Below are 18,998 nucleotides of genomic sequence, written 5' to 3' on the forward strand. Positions count from 1 at the left end.
CCAACTAACTTATCTTTAATTGATGCACCTTTCTTTGTTATCTCCTATAATATCTAAAGCTATCTATCATTGTGCCCCATCTCTCATGTTCTCTTTGATATGATCAATAGGAGATGCGGGCTGTATCCTTTATGCGGAAGGATAATTCATTTTATTTTTATGAGGTGAATCATTGGATCATGTTTTGCATAATTTATGATCTATACTGATGGATGGAATAAAAAAATTGAAAGCTTTTAAAACCCATGAAAGCACGATCCATCATTCATTTGCACGGAGGATACAAACCCGATCGAACTCATCAATGAGTACAGACAGAATCAACAAAATGCTACCACCGTGTCTATCTCCACTGCTCCAAAGTGGAACCACTAAATTAATAAGTGGCCACATCTCTCAGTGGGTCAATGTCTACCATCCAACATCCCTGGTCGCAAGCTCCATTTGCAAAAGGACGAAGTTCACGTCGGCAGCTTCCTTTAAAAATGGTCACATAGACCCACTCTCGGTCAATGAGCTTGTCCAGTGGCCAAAGAAAAGTTGAATCCGGCAAAAGCATATGATTGACTAACAGACGTGGCAATTTGAAATACACCACCATCTAGAAGAGCTCCATATGACTTTTCTTCGTATATATATATATATACACACACACACACATACGTACGTACGTACGTGGCAATTTGAAATATACGAGAGCTTCATGACTTTAATTTCAAGCTTCAAGAGAAGCTTCCTACATGACAGTTTTGTCTGACCTGTCATTAGTTAATAACGCCAACTTATTCCTTGTCAGAAAGCTCCACCAATACTTGTGGTGTTTGGTGTTTCGACGAGCCTGAGAGACCTTATCCACTGCTCTTTAATGCCACCCCACACCGACGGCGGTGATCTGTCTTGGCTCACAAGGCGGGTCTCCATGGTAATGTTCTGGAAAACAGTACGGACAAGATAGGAGCCGTCTGGTTCACTTCTCCGAGTTCTCCCTCTTCTCCACCGTCCGGGGATCGGACACGTCTCTCGAAAGCGATGGAGGCGAGCTACCTCTTCGCGGATTCGGATCTCAGCAGCAGCGTCTGCGACCCGCCGCAGCCGGCGGCGGACCGGTGCCCGGCCGACGTGGTGGCCCTCCGCCGCCTCTCGGAGCATCTGGGGGCTCTCCGCCTCTCGCCGGAGCTGGAGTTCTGCTCCGACGCCCGCTTCACCGTCGGATCCGCGGGCGGCGAACCCCCGCGCGAGGTCCGCGTCCACCGGTGCGTGCTTGCCTCGCGGAGCCCCTTCTTCCGGGAGCGATTCGCGCAGGGGGCGACGGAGCTGGAGCTGGGGGATCTCGTCGAGGGTTTTGAGGTGGGGTTCGAGGCCCTGAGCGCGGTGCTGGACTACGTGTACACCGGCCGGGTGGGCCCGCTTCCGAGGGGGGTCTGCGAGTGCGTCGACGAGGATTGCGACGACGTTGCTTGCTGGCCCGCCGTCGATTTCATGCTCCAGGTGCTCTTCGCGTCGGCTACCTTCCAGATCTCCGAGCTCGTCAGCCTCTTCCAGGTTTGCTCCCATCTTCTGGATCCCAAAGTCGTTGTTTTTCGAGGTTTTGAGTGGGTTTAATGGAACGGCTTTTGTTCAAAATGAAATCTTGGTTGGGTTTTCGCTAGATTCCCGGGTTTATTGTTCCATCTGTTCGAGGATTTAAGTGGTTTAAATCATTGCAATGCGTAGTAGAATATTTCTTTTTTAAAAAAAAAAAAAAAAGATTGGGGTGCAGCTCATGGGTGGATTGTCTTAAAAGTTATGATCACATGTTGGTAAAATTTCGTTCTACTTTAAATCAGAGAATTGCTAATTTCGGTTAGACTCAAGATGATTGAATTGCTTTAGTGGGTTAGTATAGTGGTGTAAATGATATGAGAAATAGGAACTGGCAGTAATTTACGGGATCGCTACGGAGGTTAATTTTGTACTCAAAGACAGGTATTAATAAGAATCCTCTGCATCAGTCTATATAGTCAGGGTATCGTTTGAATTTGATCCTGCAAAGAGCTCCTTAGGGCAGGTAAGTAAAAGCTTTTTAATCCAAGGGCCAACCAAGTCGAATTCCTTGAAAGTTCCCCCCCTTTTACCTAGTATCATCAACTATGGGAGCTTATTGGAGTTATCAACAACTTATCTCCAGTTTCAGCCCCATTAACAACAATATCTGCTCTAATGAACTACAATCCTGCTCTTGGTTATTAGAAGCAGGAGTAAGAAAGAAATGCTCTTGAGGAAATTTTATGGATGTGCTTGGGAGAACTGTAAAAGTAAAAGAACATGTTATCTGTTAATCAGAACTCACTATGAAGTGATATTCATATGGATCTTCAGGAGTCTCCAACGTGAGAGAATTAACACCAGGCATTATGTCCTTTTTCCTCTTTTTGCTGGTTTTACTTTAATTTTTTGGAATTCTCTTTCTTCCCTTCCTTTTTTTTTTTTTTTGCTTCTTTTTTGCTTTTTCACCTTGCCACCTTATCAAAGAATAGGGACAATCTTCTCTCTTTAACATATTTTTACTTAAAATATGTTTCTCTTTTCATATTTTTCAAGGTAAGGAAAGACATTACTTGATGTTGAGAAAGCTGAAGGAATTTGTCATGACACTTATCCATTACAGTGATCAGCACTTGCAAAATACAACTGGTTCTTGACCAAGTTAGATTGATCTACAGATGAACTTAATTTCTATGAACAGGGCCACTTTGGGCCTGCTTTCATGTCTCAGCTAGCTCACCTATGTAGTATTACTTAACCTGCTTGCTTAATTATTGAGTCACATCCACAGATTTGTGCATTAGTATCTCTTCGTTAAGTTTATTAGCTTCCTTGAAAAGATGGTAAACCATCAATATCTGTTCCATTGCAGCGGCACCTCCTTGATATTCTCGAAAAGGTGGCAACAGATGACATGCTGGTGATTCTACATGTTGCAAATCTGTGCGGTAAAGCCTGTTCAAAATTGCTCCTAAAGTGCATTGAAATTGTGGTCAAGTCAGATATTGATAATGTAACCCTTGAAAAGACATTGACCCCTGATATCGTCAAGCAAATCATGAAGTCACGCTTAGATGCAGGGTTACATGGACCAGAAAGCATTGGTTTCCCAGATAAGAATGTGAAGAGCATATACAGAGCTCTTGATTCAGATGATGTTGAATTAGTGAAATTGCTGTTGGATGAGGGGCACACCAGTCTAGATGATGCATATGCACTACATTATGCAGCCGCACATTGCGATTCAAAAATTACAGCAAAGCTACTGGATCTTGAACGAGCAGATGTTAACCGTAAAAATCTCAGGGGTTACACTGTTCTTCACATTGCTGCAGTGCGTAAAGAGCCTAGCATAATTGTATCCCTTCTAACAAAGGGCGCTCGAGCATCTGATCTCACGTCGGATGGAAAGAAAGCAATTCAAATCTCAAAAAGACGTACCAGATACATAGATTATGAAAAGCCCAACCAGCAAGGAAAGGCTTCTTGTAATGATAAATTGTGCATCGAGGTACTAGAGCAAAGAAGAGAAGAAATGTCTCTTCCTCTTGCAATGATGAGCGGTGACCTGCATCAACGATTATCATATCTTGAAGCTAGAGGTAATTTATCTTAGCACATAAATACTTTATTTAAATTTTTGGGAATACATTAGTTTATTCACCACCACTCTGGTTTGAACCGGAGACATTTCACTTGGAGAGGAAGGTCACAGCTGTTGGCCGGTGCATACACAATCAAATCTAGAAATATGTGTAGTTATATTCCTGAGTTCCTGACCATGTCTGCATGTACTATTTTCACTTTTGCAAGTCATATATGATGTAGTATTGTGCTTTATTTTGTGGAAGAAATCAGGAAACAACCAGCAGTCAAGTATCTGTGAGAATAAGACTTATTGCTGTTTATTCTGGTTGGCTTTGAGATTGCCTTTAGATTTTTCTGTGACTGTTGACAGAAAAAATTCTTGCATGTGCAAGTACGCAATCCAAATTTTTGTCTCTACTGTTTGATTTGGGAATGGTTCTATCCTGGTTGGTGGAATAAGTGAACTTTACGGCAAATGGAAGGATAAACCAAAATAGATGTAGTTGACCATTTTTGCGGTACACTGTAATCCAGCTTAGGTGGAATGAGTAAGTAATGGGCAGCTTGTCAGCTTTTTGAAATGCTTTTTTTGCCCTTCCCAACCTCCTTTATTATAGAGCCAAAGGAGTCATTTTGGCAGGATAAAGCAGAATAAAGGGGGTCTATTCTGGTATATTCCCCAGCTTCCTGGATCAAACAGGGTATAGATTAAGGATTTGTTTGACATTCTACAGTCATGCAAGTTTATGCTTGCAGCCTATGCAAATGTGCCATCATACAGGGTCTATTCTGCACCAAGGATAATGTTAACAAAACCAAATCCAACATTTTGTATGCAATCAACTATCTGGGGTATACCTATTTTGCAATTAGATCAGTCTATGACCCTCTCATGTAGCATATAAATGTCACAGATGGTAAACTATTTACACGCAGCAAACTTGTTATAGAACCTACATAAACATTGTGAAGTTATCTCCAAGTAATTATCGTGCAATCCAAAGGCTACTAGCTTTTGAGATGAATGTAATTCTTTCTTAACTTTGATTAAGCTGACCTAATGAAAATTTTGATGGAAGACTCTGTCCAGCGTATGGAGGTGAGTTTGACATATGAATCTTCATTACAGTATATTGGGATCACTTCTATGACGTGGTATGTGCTGGATATGTTCAAAATTGTGATGGATGCCTCTCTCATCTCATAAGGAAGTTTGTAGTATGAACCTTCATTTTTGTGTATTAGGATCACTTATAAGACTTAATTTGTGTTGGATACATTAAAATATGTGTGATTGTTTCTGTAGTTGAGTATATCAGACAGAAGTTAGCCTTTGGTCAGTTGAAAATAATAATAAAACACAATTGTAAATATGTATATGACCAAACTATGCAGCAAGTGCTATTACCAACCTTGATAGCTCAAAGAAAGTTCTGCTGATAGTGTGGCTTTAGACATCTAATATAGTTGTTTGATTTGGTTGCATCTTAATGCAGTTACTCTAGCAAAGATCTTATTTCCCAAGGAAGCAAAAGTTGCCATGGACAATGCTCATGTGGATGGTACTCTGGAGTACACTTCAAACCTCTCTACTAGCAATCAGAGGATGGCAGTGGATTCAGATAGAACACCTTTTGAGATGAAGGATGAATACATATCTCGCATGAGGGCTCTCTGTCGAACAGGTATCTGTCTCTGCACCTTATTTCCTTCCAAACACGTGATATTAATTTTTTATTGATATTAAGAAAATGTTCAAATTTGGTGACCAGGTACCTTGACTTTAGAAACCTTCAAAGATTCTACTGCACTTTTTTTGAACCAAAGAAAATGGGGAAATATATAAAAGGAATGGATTCATACATTTCCATAAAAGAACATATATTGAAATGAGACTGAAGTGTATAGAATGTTTTCCCCCACTTTCTGGCAGCCAATTGGTCGTACCATTAGCTGATAGCAGTGTGTGAATTGTATACAATATTATGGAATGATCTCTTTTCTTTTAATTTATATGGGATGATTCCCCCCCGTTTATAGTGATAAAACTGCAATTCTAAAAAATTCCAATAATTGACTATTGTCCAATAGAAGACTGGATCCATGATCATATGATTTAGTATCTAAACCGACTTGCAAGAAACTATCAACTTCTAGAAACATCTGAAAATGTGATTTTATCTTGATTTGCATCACTGCAAGTATTTAATAAACAGACTTCGTTACCTTCTCTACGCAAGAAAAATTTCCATATCTGATCGTAGAAAAATATTCTGGCATATATTATAAAATTACAAATCAGCTGTGTATTGTGTAAGTGAAGGTTTGTTCCTTTGTTTGACCCCTTAGTCTGACTAGTCTGTGGAGGTATGAACTAGTTGGCCCTTGAACTAGTGGAATTGCTACTCAGCTCCCCTGAAATTTTTAAATTGAACTAGGGACCTGACCTGGCCTGAACTAGCAGTTCAAAGAGGGACAAGGGGAAAAGATGATATGTATATATGTGTATATATGACGAGATATCAAAAACAATATGATCATAGTTATGGTAGAACCTTTTAGGTTTTAGACCATTACAAGATCCTCCAGAAAGAGAGTTGGGCCAGACCGAGAAAGAGAGAAATTTGCTTTAGTATATGGTCATTTTTTGGCTAGACCGCACATGTTAAGCCATTTGCTTTTCTTCTTATGCAGGAATCAAAGGATTGTATGTATGTATGTATGTGGTAAAACTAAGATGGAAGCCGTGAAATTCAAATCTAGAGATGGAAACTTGTGGGGAAGCCGTGAAATTCAAATCTAGAGATGGAAACTTGTATGTAAAACTAAGTTGTATATATGTATGTATGTAAAACTAAGTTGTTATACATGGAACCTGGAGATGGAAGTCGTGAAATTCAAATAAATGGAAACTTGTAGTGTTGGGGCACTAAAAGTTTGGCTGGATAAGGGCAACTTAGTCACAAATTTGAAAGTCTAGTCGTGTAGGCATCTTGCTAAAATAGTAAGGAGTGACATATGGAGTAGAGGGGATCACATTTGAGATGCTTTTGGAGTGAGCAGAAATGATTGATAAATATCACACTACCATATAGTTATTAAGAAATGATTGGTGCTTTAGTAAGCCAGAAATCTAACTCCAAAAGTCAGCTAGTTTGTTACAATCTTATTGCTCCTCTTGAACTGCCATTGTGAAGTGGACCACATAATGAAGCAAAGGGAAAGGTGAAAGCCAGCTGAATTACAATTTTGAGTAAGATTTTGGGTTAGTGTAGCATTCTTCCAGGGAACAAGGAGCTCCACTTTGACAAGTAGAGTGTCGGCACTATCCCCCACCCTGAATTCTTTATTCCCCTCAAATAAATAATTGTCAAGGACGATGCTGAAAGGAATGAAGCAGTTGTTATTAGGTAGGATATTGTGTTGAACCTACTGTCCTATACCCTCTAGATATTTTTTTGCTATCTTGAGAATGCTCAAATTTTGAAGTAACTGTGATGATTTGAGCATGTACATCTCTGTTAATGATTCAATAGCCCATTTGGCAAGATTGGAAACGTTCTTCTTGCCCTTACCGTCTCTCTTGATTCTTTGCACTCATGTGAAGCAGAGACAAGCATGTTCTTGTTGTCAAATCACTTAGGAGTTTTATAACTCACCTATGGTAGTGGAAGGTCTAAGAACCCTCCCTAAGCACTTGATGCAAACATGAAGGTCACATGGGATGGCCCATGTTAATGATGAGCCCTTTAAGTCTCTTAGTTATTTTTTGATCGAGTACTATACAATGTAGATTGTTGTTGACAACCATGCAGAAGGTGACAGAACTAGTCTCTTGGTGTGAGGATCCGTGCAGGTATGTATTTAGTCCCACGTTAGTTATTCGCTGGAAAAATCTTAGATATTTATACAGGACTGATGAACCCAAATAATATCTTCTGACTAGTCTTTTTAAATGAGTTCCTAGATTATTATAAATGGTATCAGAGCGGACCCAGCTCATAACTCATGTACATTAGGAGATACTACAGCACGTCTCATTGGGCTGACCATGGGCCAATCGTGGTGTTTATAAATGGATGCATGAATTTAAACACTTAACCTGACGAAGATGTCAAGGCTTAAACAGGAAGAGTATGTGAGGATCCGTGTGAATGTGTATTTAGTCCTACATTAATTTTTCATTGGGAAGATCTTTGATACTTATACAAGATCAGAAATCCAAATAGGATTTTCCGACTAGTCTTTTTGAGTGAGATCTTGGGTTGTTGCACTTGGTGATTGCTTATAGATAATGATATGATAAAACACAACTTTGAAGAAACTGTCATGAAGCCACGTTAGTCCTATAAACCAAGTAGGAATGAAGGAGCCACATGCATGAGTTCTGCTATTGATAGAGTTCAGATTATGTGCTGGGATTAGCTATGAAGTTTCTTCCAGTTGTTTTTTGTCATAGCATGCAGAGTTCCAGCTAAAATTGATAGAACTCTCTTTTTACGACCTACTTATCTCACATCATCGAATAAAGACGAGCATAAAAACAATGTCTAGCCTCTTATCATTCATCTTTCTATCTGGAGTCGGAAATTCTCAAATGGTCTGGTAAATGATTCTTCTAGTCTAACTACTCATATTTTATGTGGTATTGCAATACTCACTAAGCTATCATTGACCAGTGGAAGTTGGGATGCACTTCTTCCCTCGGTGCTCTAAGGTGCTTAACAAGATTGTGGATGATGACTTATCAGAATTCACTGGTCTTGAGCATATTACTTCAGAAGAGCGAAAGAGAAGATACCTGGAACTTCAAGATGAAATGATGAAAGCATTTAGCCAGGACAAGGAAGAGTTTCCCAAGTCTGTTTTGCCCTCTCCGTCATCCAAATCGGTACGAGTTGTTCGAGCAAAGGTTGCCAAGAAATGACAGTTACAATTTTCTCTTTTTTTTTTCCCCATTATATCTTTAATCTATTGTCTGTCGAACCTTGATTTGTATCATATGTTGGTCCTTCAAACTTCAATTTTCTTTTTTCATGAAGTCGTGTAGTGTCTCTTCCAAGTAATTTGTAACCTAGTGGTGGAGATGTACATAGAGATGATTGAACGATGCATGCTCCCTTCACAGTTGTACTCAAAGATCGGTGAGCAACCATTCTAGCCATTCATGTAAAGTTATGACTGCTGTTCTCTGGTCGGTTGCACTAGAAATAACGTTCCAGCTAGAATCTCTAGATATACACAACTCAATTATTCCAACCCTATGCAAACTATTTCATGTTCTCTCTGGAACAACCATGGCACATGGCGATAGAATCGAGTCAGAAAAAGAAAATCTTTTATCGTTATCATTTTCCTATATGAAGTTGGAGCCATAAATCAAGGTTTTAGCTTACTCTCTCAATATCAGCTAGCAGGATGGGAGTTGGGGAAACAGTGCAACGATTTTTGTTTTTCGTCCTTGGTGTGGTACCCAATGGATCTTATCAATTCAACAGAAACTTTTCACTAAAAAAATGAGGCCTTTCTCTGAGAAAATGGTGCTTGTCCTCCAGGCATTAGAAACAAATCAATAGTTTCCTTTCAGCCATCATACAAATGCATCAGATCATTACATCAGCAGGTTCATACAATGCCCGGATCCCCAAATAATGGTGAGTGATCGCTATTACCAAAACCATGGAGTTCTTTTCCCAAATAATACGAAAAAATTTTTTTTTTACCAAAATATATCAAAACGAAACTTATTTACCTAACTAATGCAAATGGGAAAAACGTCATTTTGAATGGCGTTTTTTCCCCTTCCACGTCAGCCCCTATTTTCACGCTGGCATCGTCCGAAAAAAAAAAAACATCAAGAAACGCCATTTAGAATGGCGTCTTTAAAAACGCCATTTTGAATGGCGTTTTTAAAAACGCCATTCAAAATGGCGTTTTTCAATTTTCCCACCGGAAAAAATCGTGGAAAAATAAAAAATTTTGTTTTTTAAACTTTGGAATTAGTAAATAAATTAAAAAATTAATTTGGATTGAAATTTAAAATATAAAGATTTTAATTTGTAATTAATTTAAAAAATCATAAGAAAAAAAAAATTATCATAGAAAATAAAAAAAAGAGAAAGAAATATGAAAGAAATAAAAATTTTAAATTTAATTGAAAAACATCATTCGAAATATTTGTCTTAAAATTTTTTTAATTTTTAATTTTAAGAAATAAGAATTATAATTATAAATAAAATCAAAAATTATATTTTAAATAACTAAATTAATTTAAATATAAAACGTCATTTTGAATGGAAAATTAGAAAATTTTGTTTTTTAAAATTTGAAATTAGTAAATAAATTAAAATTTTAATTTTGAATGAAATTTAAAATATAAAGATTTGAATTTGTAATTCATTAGAAAAATTAATTTAGATTTTTTATTTCAAATTTTTTTTAAAAGATGTAAAAAAAATCTTAAGAAATAAAAAAAATTATCATAGAAAATAAATAAAAGGAGAGAAAGAAATATGAAAGAAATGAAAATATTATTTCAAATTACTTTCAGAAATTAAAATAAATTTATTTTAAAAAGATTCAAAAAATTTTTAAAAAGAGGGTTAAAAAATTTTATAAAAACATAAAGAATTGAAAAAAATAGAAATTATAATTGAAATTGAAGAACAAAATTTATAATTTTTAATTTTAAGGAATAACAATTATAATTGTAAATGAAATTAAAAATTTTATTTTAAATAACTAAATAAAATTAAATATAAATTTTTAAAGTATTTTGTAAATAAAAGAAAAAAATACTAATAGAATATAAAAAAGATAAAAATGGAAAAAAATTAAAATTAAAATTTAAAAATATATAAATTATAAAGTAGATTAGAAAAAATATATCATAAAATAATAAAATAAAATTGAATTAATTACAATTTTTTTGTTAGGGTATTTTATAAATGTGAATTAAAAAAAGTAAATTTGAAATAAATTTTGATAAAAAAATACATTAAAAAGTAAAAAAATTATGAGAAGTTAAAAAGTTGAAAAGTGAAAATTTTTAAAAAGTCACCAAAAATAACAATTATAAATTTAAAACCAAAAAAAAAATTTAATGTTTAATTGAAATAAAAATATTTTTTAAATATATTTTATAAGAATAAAATTGATTTAATTAAAAAAATTTTATTTATAAAATTTAAAAATGACCTAAAAAAATTTCATAAAAAGATAAAGAATTGAAAAAAATAGAAATTTTTAAATAATCAAAGAACAAGCATTATAATTCAAAATTTAAAAGAAATAAAATTTTAAATATTAATTGGAATAAATATATTATTTGAAATTACTTTCTGAAATTAAAAAGTAAATTTATTAAAAAGATTCAAAAATTTTTTAAAAATAGGGTTAAATAATTTTATAAAAATATAAAGAATTAAAAAAAAAATAGAAATTATAATTGTAATTGAAGAACAAAGTTTATAATTTTTAATTTTAAGAAATAAGAATTATAATTGTAAATGAAATTAAAAATTATATTTTAAATAACAAAATTAATTTAAATATAAATTTTTAAAAAATTTTTTAAATAAAAGAAAAAAAAATACTAGTAGAATATAAAAAATATAAAAATAAAAAAAATTAAAATTAAAATTTAAAAATATAGAAATTATAAATTAGATTAGAAAAAATATATCATAAAAGAATAAAATAAAATTAAATTAATTACAATTTCTTTGTTAGGGTATTTTATCAATGTGACTTAAAAAAATAAGAAATAAGAATTAAAATTGTAATTGAAATTAAAAATAATATTTTAATTAATAAATTAAATTAAATATTATTATTTAAAAAAAATTTAAATGAAGGAAAAAAAATGGGTGGAAAATTTAAATTTTAATTTGAATTAAAATTTGATTAAAAAAAATACAGTGTAAAGTTAAAAATTGAGAAAAAATATGGAATAAGATATTCATAAAAAAATATTTTTTTAATTAAAAGAAATAAAAAAAAAGGGGGAAAACGCCATAGAGAATGGCGTTTTCCCCTCCCAGATCCCTTTTCCCCTCTCCTTCTTCCTTCTCCCTTCTCCTTCTCCTCTTCTCCCTTCTCCCTTCTCCCTTCTCCCTTCTTGATCTTCTCCGGCGTCTCTCCGGCGGTACGGCGGCACGACGGCGAGGTCTCGGCGGCGGTGAGTTCTTCCCGCCTCTCTCTCCATCTTCCTCTTTCTCTCTCCCTCTTCCCCTCTCTCTCTTTCTCTCATCCTGGCGGCGGGCCGCGCGTCCCGGCGGCGGGCCGCGCGTCCCGACGGTGGCTCCCGGCCCCCTCCTCTCTCTCTCTTCCTCTCTCTCTCTCTCTCTTCCTCTCTCTCTCCCTTCTCCGTGGCCGCCGGCCACAGACTGGCGGCGGCGGGCCGCGCGCCCCGGCTGTGGGTCCCGCATCCCGGCGGTGGCCCCGGCCCCCTCCTCTCTCTCTTCCTCTCTCTCTCTCCCTTGTCCTTGGCCGCCGGCCACAGACGGCCGGCGGTGGGCCGCGCATCCCGGCGGCGGGTCCCGCATCCCGGCGGTGGCCCCCGGCCCCCTCCTCTCTCTCTTCTTCTCTCTCTCTTCCTCTCTCTCTCCCTTCTCCGTGGCCGCCGGCCACAGACTGGCGGCGGCGGGCCGTGCGTCCCGGCGGCGGGCCGCGCGCCCCGGCTGTGGGTCCCGCGTCCCGGCGGTGGCCCCGGCCCCCTCCTCTCTCTCTTCCTCTCTCTCTCTTCCTCTCTCTCTTTCCCTTCTCCTTGGCCGCCGGCCACAGACGGCCGGCGGTGGGCCGCGCGTCCCGGCGGCGGGTCCCGCGTCCCGGCTGTGGGTCCCGCATCCCGGCAGTGGCCCCCGGCCCCCTCCTCTCTCTCTTCTTCTCTCTCTCTTCCTCTCTCTCTCCCTTCTCCGTGGCCGCCGGCCACAGACTGCCGGCGGCGGGCCGCGCGTCCCGGCGACGGGCCGTGCGCCCCGGCTGTGGGTCCCGCATCCCGGCGGTGGCCCCGGCCCCCTCCTCTCTCTCTTCCTCTCTCTCTCTTCCTCTCTCTCTCTCCCTTCTCCTTGGCCGCCGGCCACAGACGGCCGGCGGTGGGCCGCGCGTCCCGACGGCGGGTCCCGCGTCCCGGTGGCGGGTCCCGCGTCCCGGCGGTGGCCCCCGGCCCCCTCCTCTCTCTCTCTTCCTCTCTCTCCCTTCTCCTTGGCCGCCGGCCACAGACGGCTGGCCGGCGGCGGGCCGCGCGTCCCTGCGGCGGGTCCCGCATCCCGGCGGTGGCCCCCGGCCCCCTCCTCTCTCTCTTCCTCTCTCTCTCTCCCTTCTCCTTGGCCGCCGGCCACAGACGGCCGGCGGCGGGCCGCGCGTCCCGGCGGCGGGTCCCGCGTCCCGGCGGCGGGTCCCGCATCCCGGCGGTGGCCCCCGATCCCCTCCTCTCTCTCTTCTTCTCTCTCTCTTCCTCTCTGTCTCCCTTCTCCTTGGCCGCCAGCCACAGACGGCCGGCGGCGGGCCGCGCGTCCCGACGGCGGGTCCCGCGTCCCGACGGTGGCCCCCGGCCCTCTCCTCTCTCTCTTCCTCTCTCTCTCTCTTCTCCTTGGCCGCCGGCCACAGACGGCCGGCGGTGGGGCGCGCCTCCCGAAGGCGGGGCCCACATCCTGGCGGCGGGCCCCGCATCCCGACGGTGGACCCCGGCCTCCTCCTCTCTCTCTTCCTCTCTCTCTCCCTTCTCCTTGGCTGGCCACAGACGGTCGGTGGCGGCCCCCCCGGCGGCGGCCCCGCGCCCTCTTCTCTCTCTTCTTCTCTCTCTCCCTTCTCTTCGGTTGCTGGCCATAGACGGTCGACGGTGGGCCCCGCGCCCCGGTGGCCAAGGCGGGCCCGCACCCCAACGGCGGTCCTCGACCCCGCCTCTCTCGGTGGGGCCGCATGCCCTGACGGTGGGCCCCGCATCTCGGCGGTGGGCTCAGACGGTCGGTGGGGCCGCGTGCGCTGAAGGCGGGCCCCACGTGGTGATGGCTCCGATGCGATGGGTTGCGATGACGGTGGGGTCCATGAATTCCGACGCTCGTTCTTGTTTTAAAATATTATATTTAAAAAAAAAATTTAAAATATTGTCTTATTGTTTTTAATATATCTGTGATAATTTTGCTTGAGGCAGCGTATTATGGCTTACGATCCACGATATCCCGGTCCTCGAGACAGCAGTATTCTTACATTGCAGGAGCATCATCGATCGCAGACTATTTTAGATGGCGGCGTAAGCATTACAATCTTTTTTACTCTTTAAATTTTTATTTTAAAAATCATATACATTATCTAATTATTATATTTTATTACAGGAGTCCAGACATCTTCGTCTACGACGATCCGATGCAGATTTCTGGAGGACAGAGAATATCCCACGTAGAGTGTTAGATTATTTACGATATCTGGGATTTTATGGAGTATATCGGATCGGTCGTATACAGATGGACGTTGGTCTTATTACTGCTTTGCTTGAGAGATGGCGTCCAGAGACACACACATTTCATCTTCCATTTGGTGAGGCGACCATCACTTTACAGGATGTCAGCATCCTTACTGGACTACTAGTTGATGGAGATCCAGTTACCGGAGTTGATCCCGCACTTACCATTCCGGAGTGGCAGGCTTTGTGCTTGCGATTGTTAGGGTTTGAGCCCGACGCACATTTTTTCGATCATTCACGACTCAGGATTGAGTGTTTGGATGATCGTTATCGTCATTTTTATATTGCGGATGATGCACCGGAGGAGATGGTGCAGCAGTATGTTAGGGGTCAGGTGCTGCGATTGTTAGGTGGTGTTCTGTTACCTGATACTTCATCGAATAAGATGAAGTTGATGTTTTTGCCATTATTAAAGGATTTAGACTTCGCTCGTCGACTCAGTTGGGGCAGTGCAGTACTAGCTTGTCTATACCGAGCTATGTGTCGGGGGGCCTATGCTGATCAGAGCGAGATTGGCGGTTATCTTGTATTATTGCAGGTATGTGAATTAAAATTTTTTATTTTTAATATTTAATTATATTTGATATTGAATATATTATTTATTTAATTTTTGAAATTTGCAGATTTGGGTATGGGAGCGTATGCCGACTATCAGTCCATTACGACGACAGTTGCTCGAGATGCCATCAGAGCAGCAGGATCCTGATGTTCCATTCAGACTAGACGGACCATTAGGATACAGGTATCGAAATATTATTTTTTTATTTAAATTTTTTTATTTTAAATTTATTTAATATTAGTACATTGTGAAACAGATGGAACGTTGCATTCAACGTTCATCACGTATCGACAAGAGTGGCACGGGTTTATAGGTGCCAGTTGGATACATTACTTGATACATCTAGACGGGTAAATTTTAAATTTTTTACAAATATCAATTTACAGTATTCATAATCTATTATAAATTTTTATTAATTTTTTTAATTTTAACTATATTATATCAGTTTTTGTGGGAGCCATATACAGATGGGATATTGGCTATACTGCCGTAGATGTGTACAGTTGGACACGACATATGGACTGCTAGGGTGCCGCTTATTTATTTTGATGTGGTAGAGTGGCATCTTCCCGATCGTGTCCTGCGGCAGTTTGGTCAGATTCAGGACATCCCAGAGCAGTTTGATACCAGTCAGGGACTTCATCGTATTGATCGACGAGGGAGAGCTCGTATCGACTGACGTATCAGACATGCACAGTACATCGATATTTGGGATGCACGTCGAGATCACATTGTTCATGGTGATCCTATTTTGAGAGGCCGTTCATATACTGATGACTACATGGCTTGATTTTTTAGCATTACGGTGCGAGTCATTGGACAGTCTCAGTATGCAGTTTCTGGATACGAGGGCGAGAGTTCTACTGTATGTCTTTTGGTAAGATTACGAAAATTACTTCATGTTATTTGTGTTATATTTTTGTTTTATATTGTACACTATACTGATTGTTTTATACTAACTGTTCTATTTCTATTTTATAGATTGATTCTGTGTCGGAACTCGTATTGGACATTCGTCGTGCTTTATCTACGACTGATGAGGACGAGCGGATTCAGATACTGCGGGAGATGGAGAGAACAGGTTCCGGAGCATTGGGGGCGATTGGTGTTGATCCACATACCTGTGCGCCTTGGTATGGAGCAGTTCGGGCGCCAGATATGAGTTATACGCCGTCACCATATGCTTCACATATGCCATCACCGCATATTCCGCATATGTCATCATTCGATGCTGCACAGATGCCACCGTCTTTTCATCCACAGATGGCAGCGTCTTCTTCGTCCTACATCCCCCAGATGCCATCACCGGGTACCAGTTGGCCACATGAGTATGATACTTTTTTTTCAGGTCCATCCGTGTATCCAGATGAGAGAGTTGAACGGGTCTCTCAGTCCGTAAATGATCCGACAGCATCAGTTATTCCTGAGCAGCATGATCAACAGATCTCCTCCACTGATATAGGAGAGGAGCCATCACAGCAGGAGCAGCCGGCGAGGACCTTCCTGAGAAGGTCCAAGCGACCACGGGCGCCGCGACGTCCTTGTGGGACTTAGTCTTTGTTGTATTTGTATTTAGTATTTTTACATTTTTATTGTACTATTTTTTTTGATATATTTAACATTTTGATTCTATTGAATAATATTAAAAATTGATTTCATTTTATATTATTTAATTTTAATTTATTGGATATTATAATTTGTGCATATGGATACACATACTCGAACGTGTCTCAGAACATTAGGAGAGAAAATGTTATGCCGGCGGGCCGTATTTCCCGGGGGCGAGCCCCGCATCCCGATGGCCACGCCGGGCCCCCGCGCCCCGACGGCGGTCCTCAGCCCCCGTCTCTCCCGCGGTGGGTCCCGTCTCGATTGGTTGTGGGTCCAGAGCAGTTTGATACCAGTCAGGGACTTCATCGTATTGATCGACGAAGGAGAGTTCGTATCGACTGGCGTATCATACATGCACAGTACATCGATATTTGGGATGCACGTCGAGATCACATTGTTCATGGTGATCCTATTTTGAGAGGCCGTTCATATACTGATGACTATATGACTTGATTTTTTAGCATTACGGTGCGAGTCATTGGACAGTCTCAGTATGCAGTTTCTGGATACGAGGGCGAGAGTTCTACTGTACGTCTTTTGGTAAGATTATAAAAATTACTTCATGTTATTTGTGTTATATTTTTGTTTTATATTGTACACTATACTGATTGTTTTATACTAACTGTTCTATTTTTATTTTATAGACTTATTTTATGTCGGATCTCGTGTTGGACGCTCGTCGTGCTTTATCTACGACTGATGAGGACGAGCGGATTCAGATACTGCGGGAGATGGAGAGAATAGGTTTCAGAACATTGGTGGCGATTGGTGTTGATCCACATACCTGTGCGCTTTGGTATGGAGCAGTTCGGGCGCCAGATATGAGTTATACGCCGTCACCATATGCTTCACATATGCCATCACCGCATATGTCATCATTTGATGCTGCACAGATGCCACCGCCTTTTCATCTACAGATGGCAGCGTCTTCTTCTTCGTACATCCCCCAGATGCCATCACCGGGTACCAGTTGGCCACATGAGTATGATACTTTTTTGAGAGGCGTCCATCCGTGTATCCAGATGAGAGAGTTGAACGGGTCTCTCAGTCCGTAGATGATCCGACAGATGATCATGGGCGCCGCGACGTTCTTGTGGGACTTAGTCTTTGTTGTATTTGTATTTAGTATTTTTTTCATATTTGTTGTATTTTTTTTTTTACGTTTCACATTTTTATTCTATTGAATAATATTAAATGTTGATTTTATTTTATATTATTTAATTTTAAATGATTGGATATTATGATTGGTGCATATGGATACACATACTCGAACGTGTCTCAGAATATTAGGAGAGAAAATGTTATGCTGAAAGGATTATAAAAATTATAACGTAAATAATAATATATCAAATGTTGCTCTTTGAATTGAATTTTAGAAAAAATAAGTCTATTTTTAAGTAAAGAAAAGGAATACGTAATAGAATGTTAAAAAGATAAAAATAAAAGAAAACTGAAATTATAATTTCAAATGATAAAATTTTTAAAATAAATTTTAAAAAAAATATTATAAAAAAATATTAAAATAATAATAAAATAGGAATTATAATTATAAATTTTAAAAAAAATTAATTTTAATTGAAATTAGAAAATATCATTTAAATTATTATTTTTATTATTTAATTAAATTTATTTATTAAAAAATTATAAATATATAAGTAAAGATATTAAAAAAAATAAAAAATAAAAAAAAAGAGAAAACGCCGTTCTCTCCCCTCCCCAAACCCCTTTTTTCCCTCCTTCTCCTTTCTCCTTCTCCCTTCTCGATCTTCTCCTTCTTCCTTTACAAATTTAAGTAAAGGAAAAGAATACATAATATATCATAAAAATGAAAGAAAACTAATATTATATTTTTAAATTATAAAAATTATAAATTAAATTAAAAAATATATCATAAAAAAAGTAAATAAAAGATAAAAAATGATAATAAAATAGAAATTATAATTTCAAACAAAAAATTATCTTTAATTTAAATTAAAAATTATCATTCAAATTACTATCCTCATTAAAAAATTTAATAAATTAAAACAAATAATTAAACAAATTATGAAAAAAAATTTAAAAAATTTAGAAAAAAAAAAGAATAAAAAAATACCGAAGGAAACGGCGTTTTCTCCTTTCCCCCCTTCTTCTCTCCTTCTCCCTCTTCTTCTTTCTCCCTCTTCTCCCTTCTCCGACGTCTCTCCGACAGCACGACGGTGAGCTGCCTCCTCTCTCCCTCTTCCTCTCTTTTCCTCTTTTTAAAAAATTTAAAAAATAAAAATTACCAGAAAGAAAGTCAAAGGATCGACTCACAGAGTGTCGCAGTCAAAAATTTTGCGTGCCGTTAAACTCTTTTAGCCATGAGTCGATTCATGGGGTCGACTAAAAAATATAAATCTACTTTTCTTACAATTTTTTATATTATGTATTTGTAATTTTTAATAAATAAATTAAATTAAATAATGAAAATAATAATTTAAATGATAATTTTTAATTTAAATTTAAATTAAATTTCTTTAAAATTTATAATTATAATTCTTATTTTATTGTTATTTTTTTATTTTCCTATGATACTTTTTTTTATTTATTTTAAAATAGTTATCATTTTAAATTATAATTTCATTTTTCTTCCATTTTTTTCTTTTTACCATTCTATTACGTATTCTTTTTCTTTAATTAAAAAATTATTATTTTTTCTAAAGTTCAATTTACATAATTTTTTTTCCACATTTTTCCTTATTTTTTAACTTTACATTGGATTTATTTTTTGATCAA

At 38.7% G+C, this 18,998-nt stretch overlaps 1 protein-coding gene and 1 long non-coding RNA gene across 4 annotated transcripts; both read left to right on the forward strand.

Annotated features, from left to right (window-relative positions):
* Positions 1-826: 826 nt before the first annotated feature.
* LOC105047654 (BTB/POZ domain and ankyrin repeat-containing protein NPR1) lies at positions 827-8,786 on the forward strand. Of its 3 annotated transcripts, none has more exons than XM_010926680.4 (4): positions 827-1,542; positions 2,897-3,626; positions 5,109-5,297; positions 6,307-8,285. In XM_010926680.4, the coding sequence occupies exons 1-4, from the start codon at positions 1,030-1,032 to the stop codon at positions 6,360-6,362; spliced, it is 1,488 nt and encodes a 495-aa protein (XP_010924982.1). In that variant the 5' UTR covers positions 827-1,029; the 3' UTR covers positions 6,363-8,285. The 3 variants fall into 3 exon arrangements, with proteins under 3 accessions (XP_010924982.1, XP_073115000.1, XP_010924980.1); XM_073258899.1 differs by lacking the exon at positions 6,307-8,285 and adding an exon at positions 5,385-6,288; XM_010926678.4 differs by lacking the exon at positions 6,307-8,285 and adding an exon at positions 8,292-8,786 and having other exon boundaries at positions 831-1,542.
* A 5,705-nt stretch (positions 8,787-14,491) lies between these two features.
* On the forward strand, positions 14,492-14,983 carry LOC140858654 (uncharacterized). The gene is made up of 3 exons (XR_012142238.1): positions 14,492-14,612; positions 14,698-14,816; positions 14,890-14,983. It is a non-coding gene; the product is annotated as an uncharacterized lncRNA (long non-coding RNA).
* The last annotated feature ends 4,015 nt before the right edge of the window (positions 14,984-18,998 follow it).

Source organism: Elaeis guineensis, chromosome 6 (genome assembly GCF_000442705.2).
Source record: "Elaeis guineensis isolate ETL-2024a chromosome 6, EG11, whole genome shotgun sequence".
Lineage (NCBI taxonomy): Eukaryota > Viridiplantae > Streptophyta > Magnoliopsida > Arecales > Arecaceae > Elaeis > Elaeis guineensis.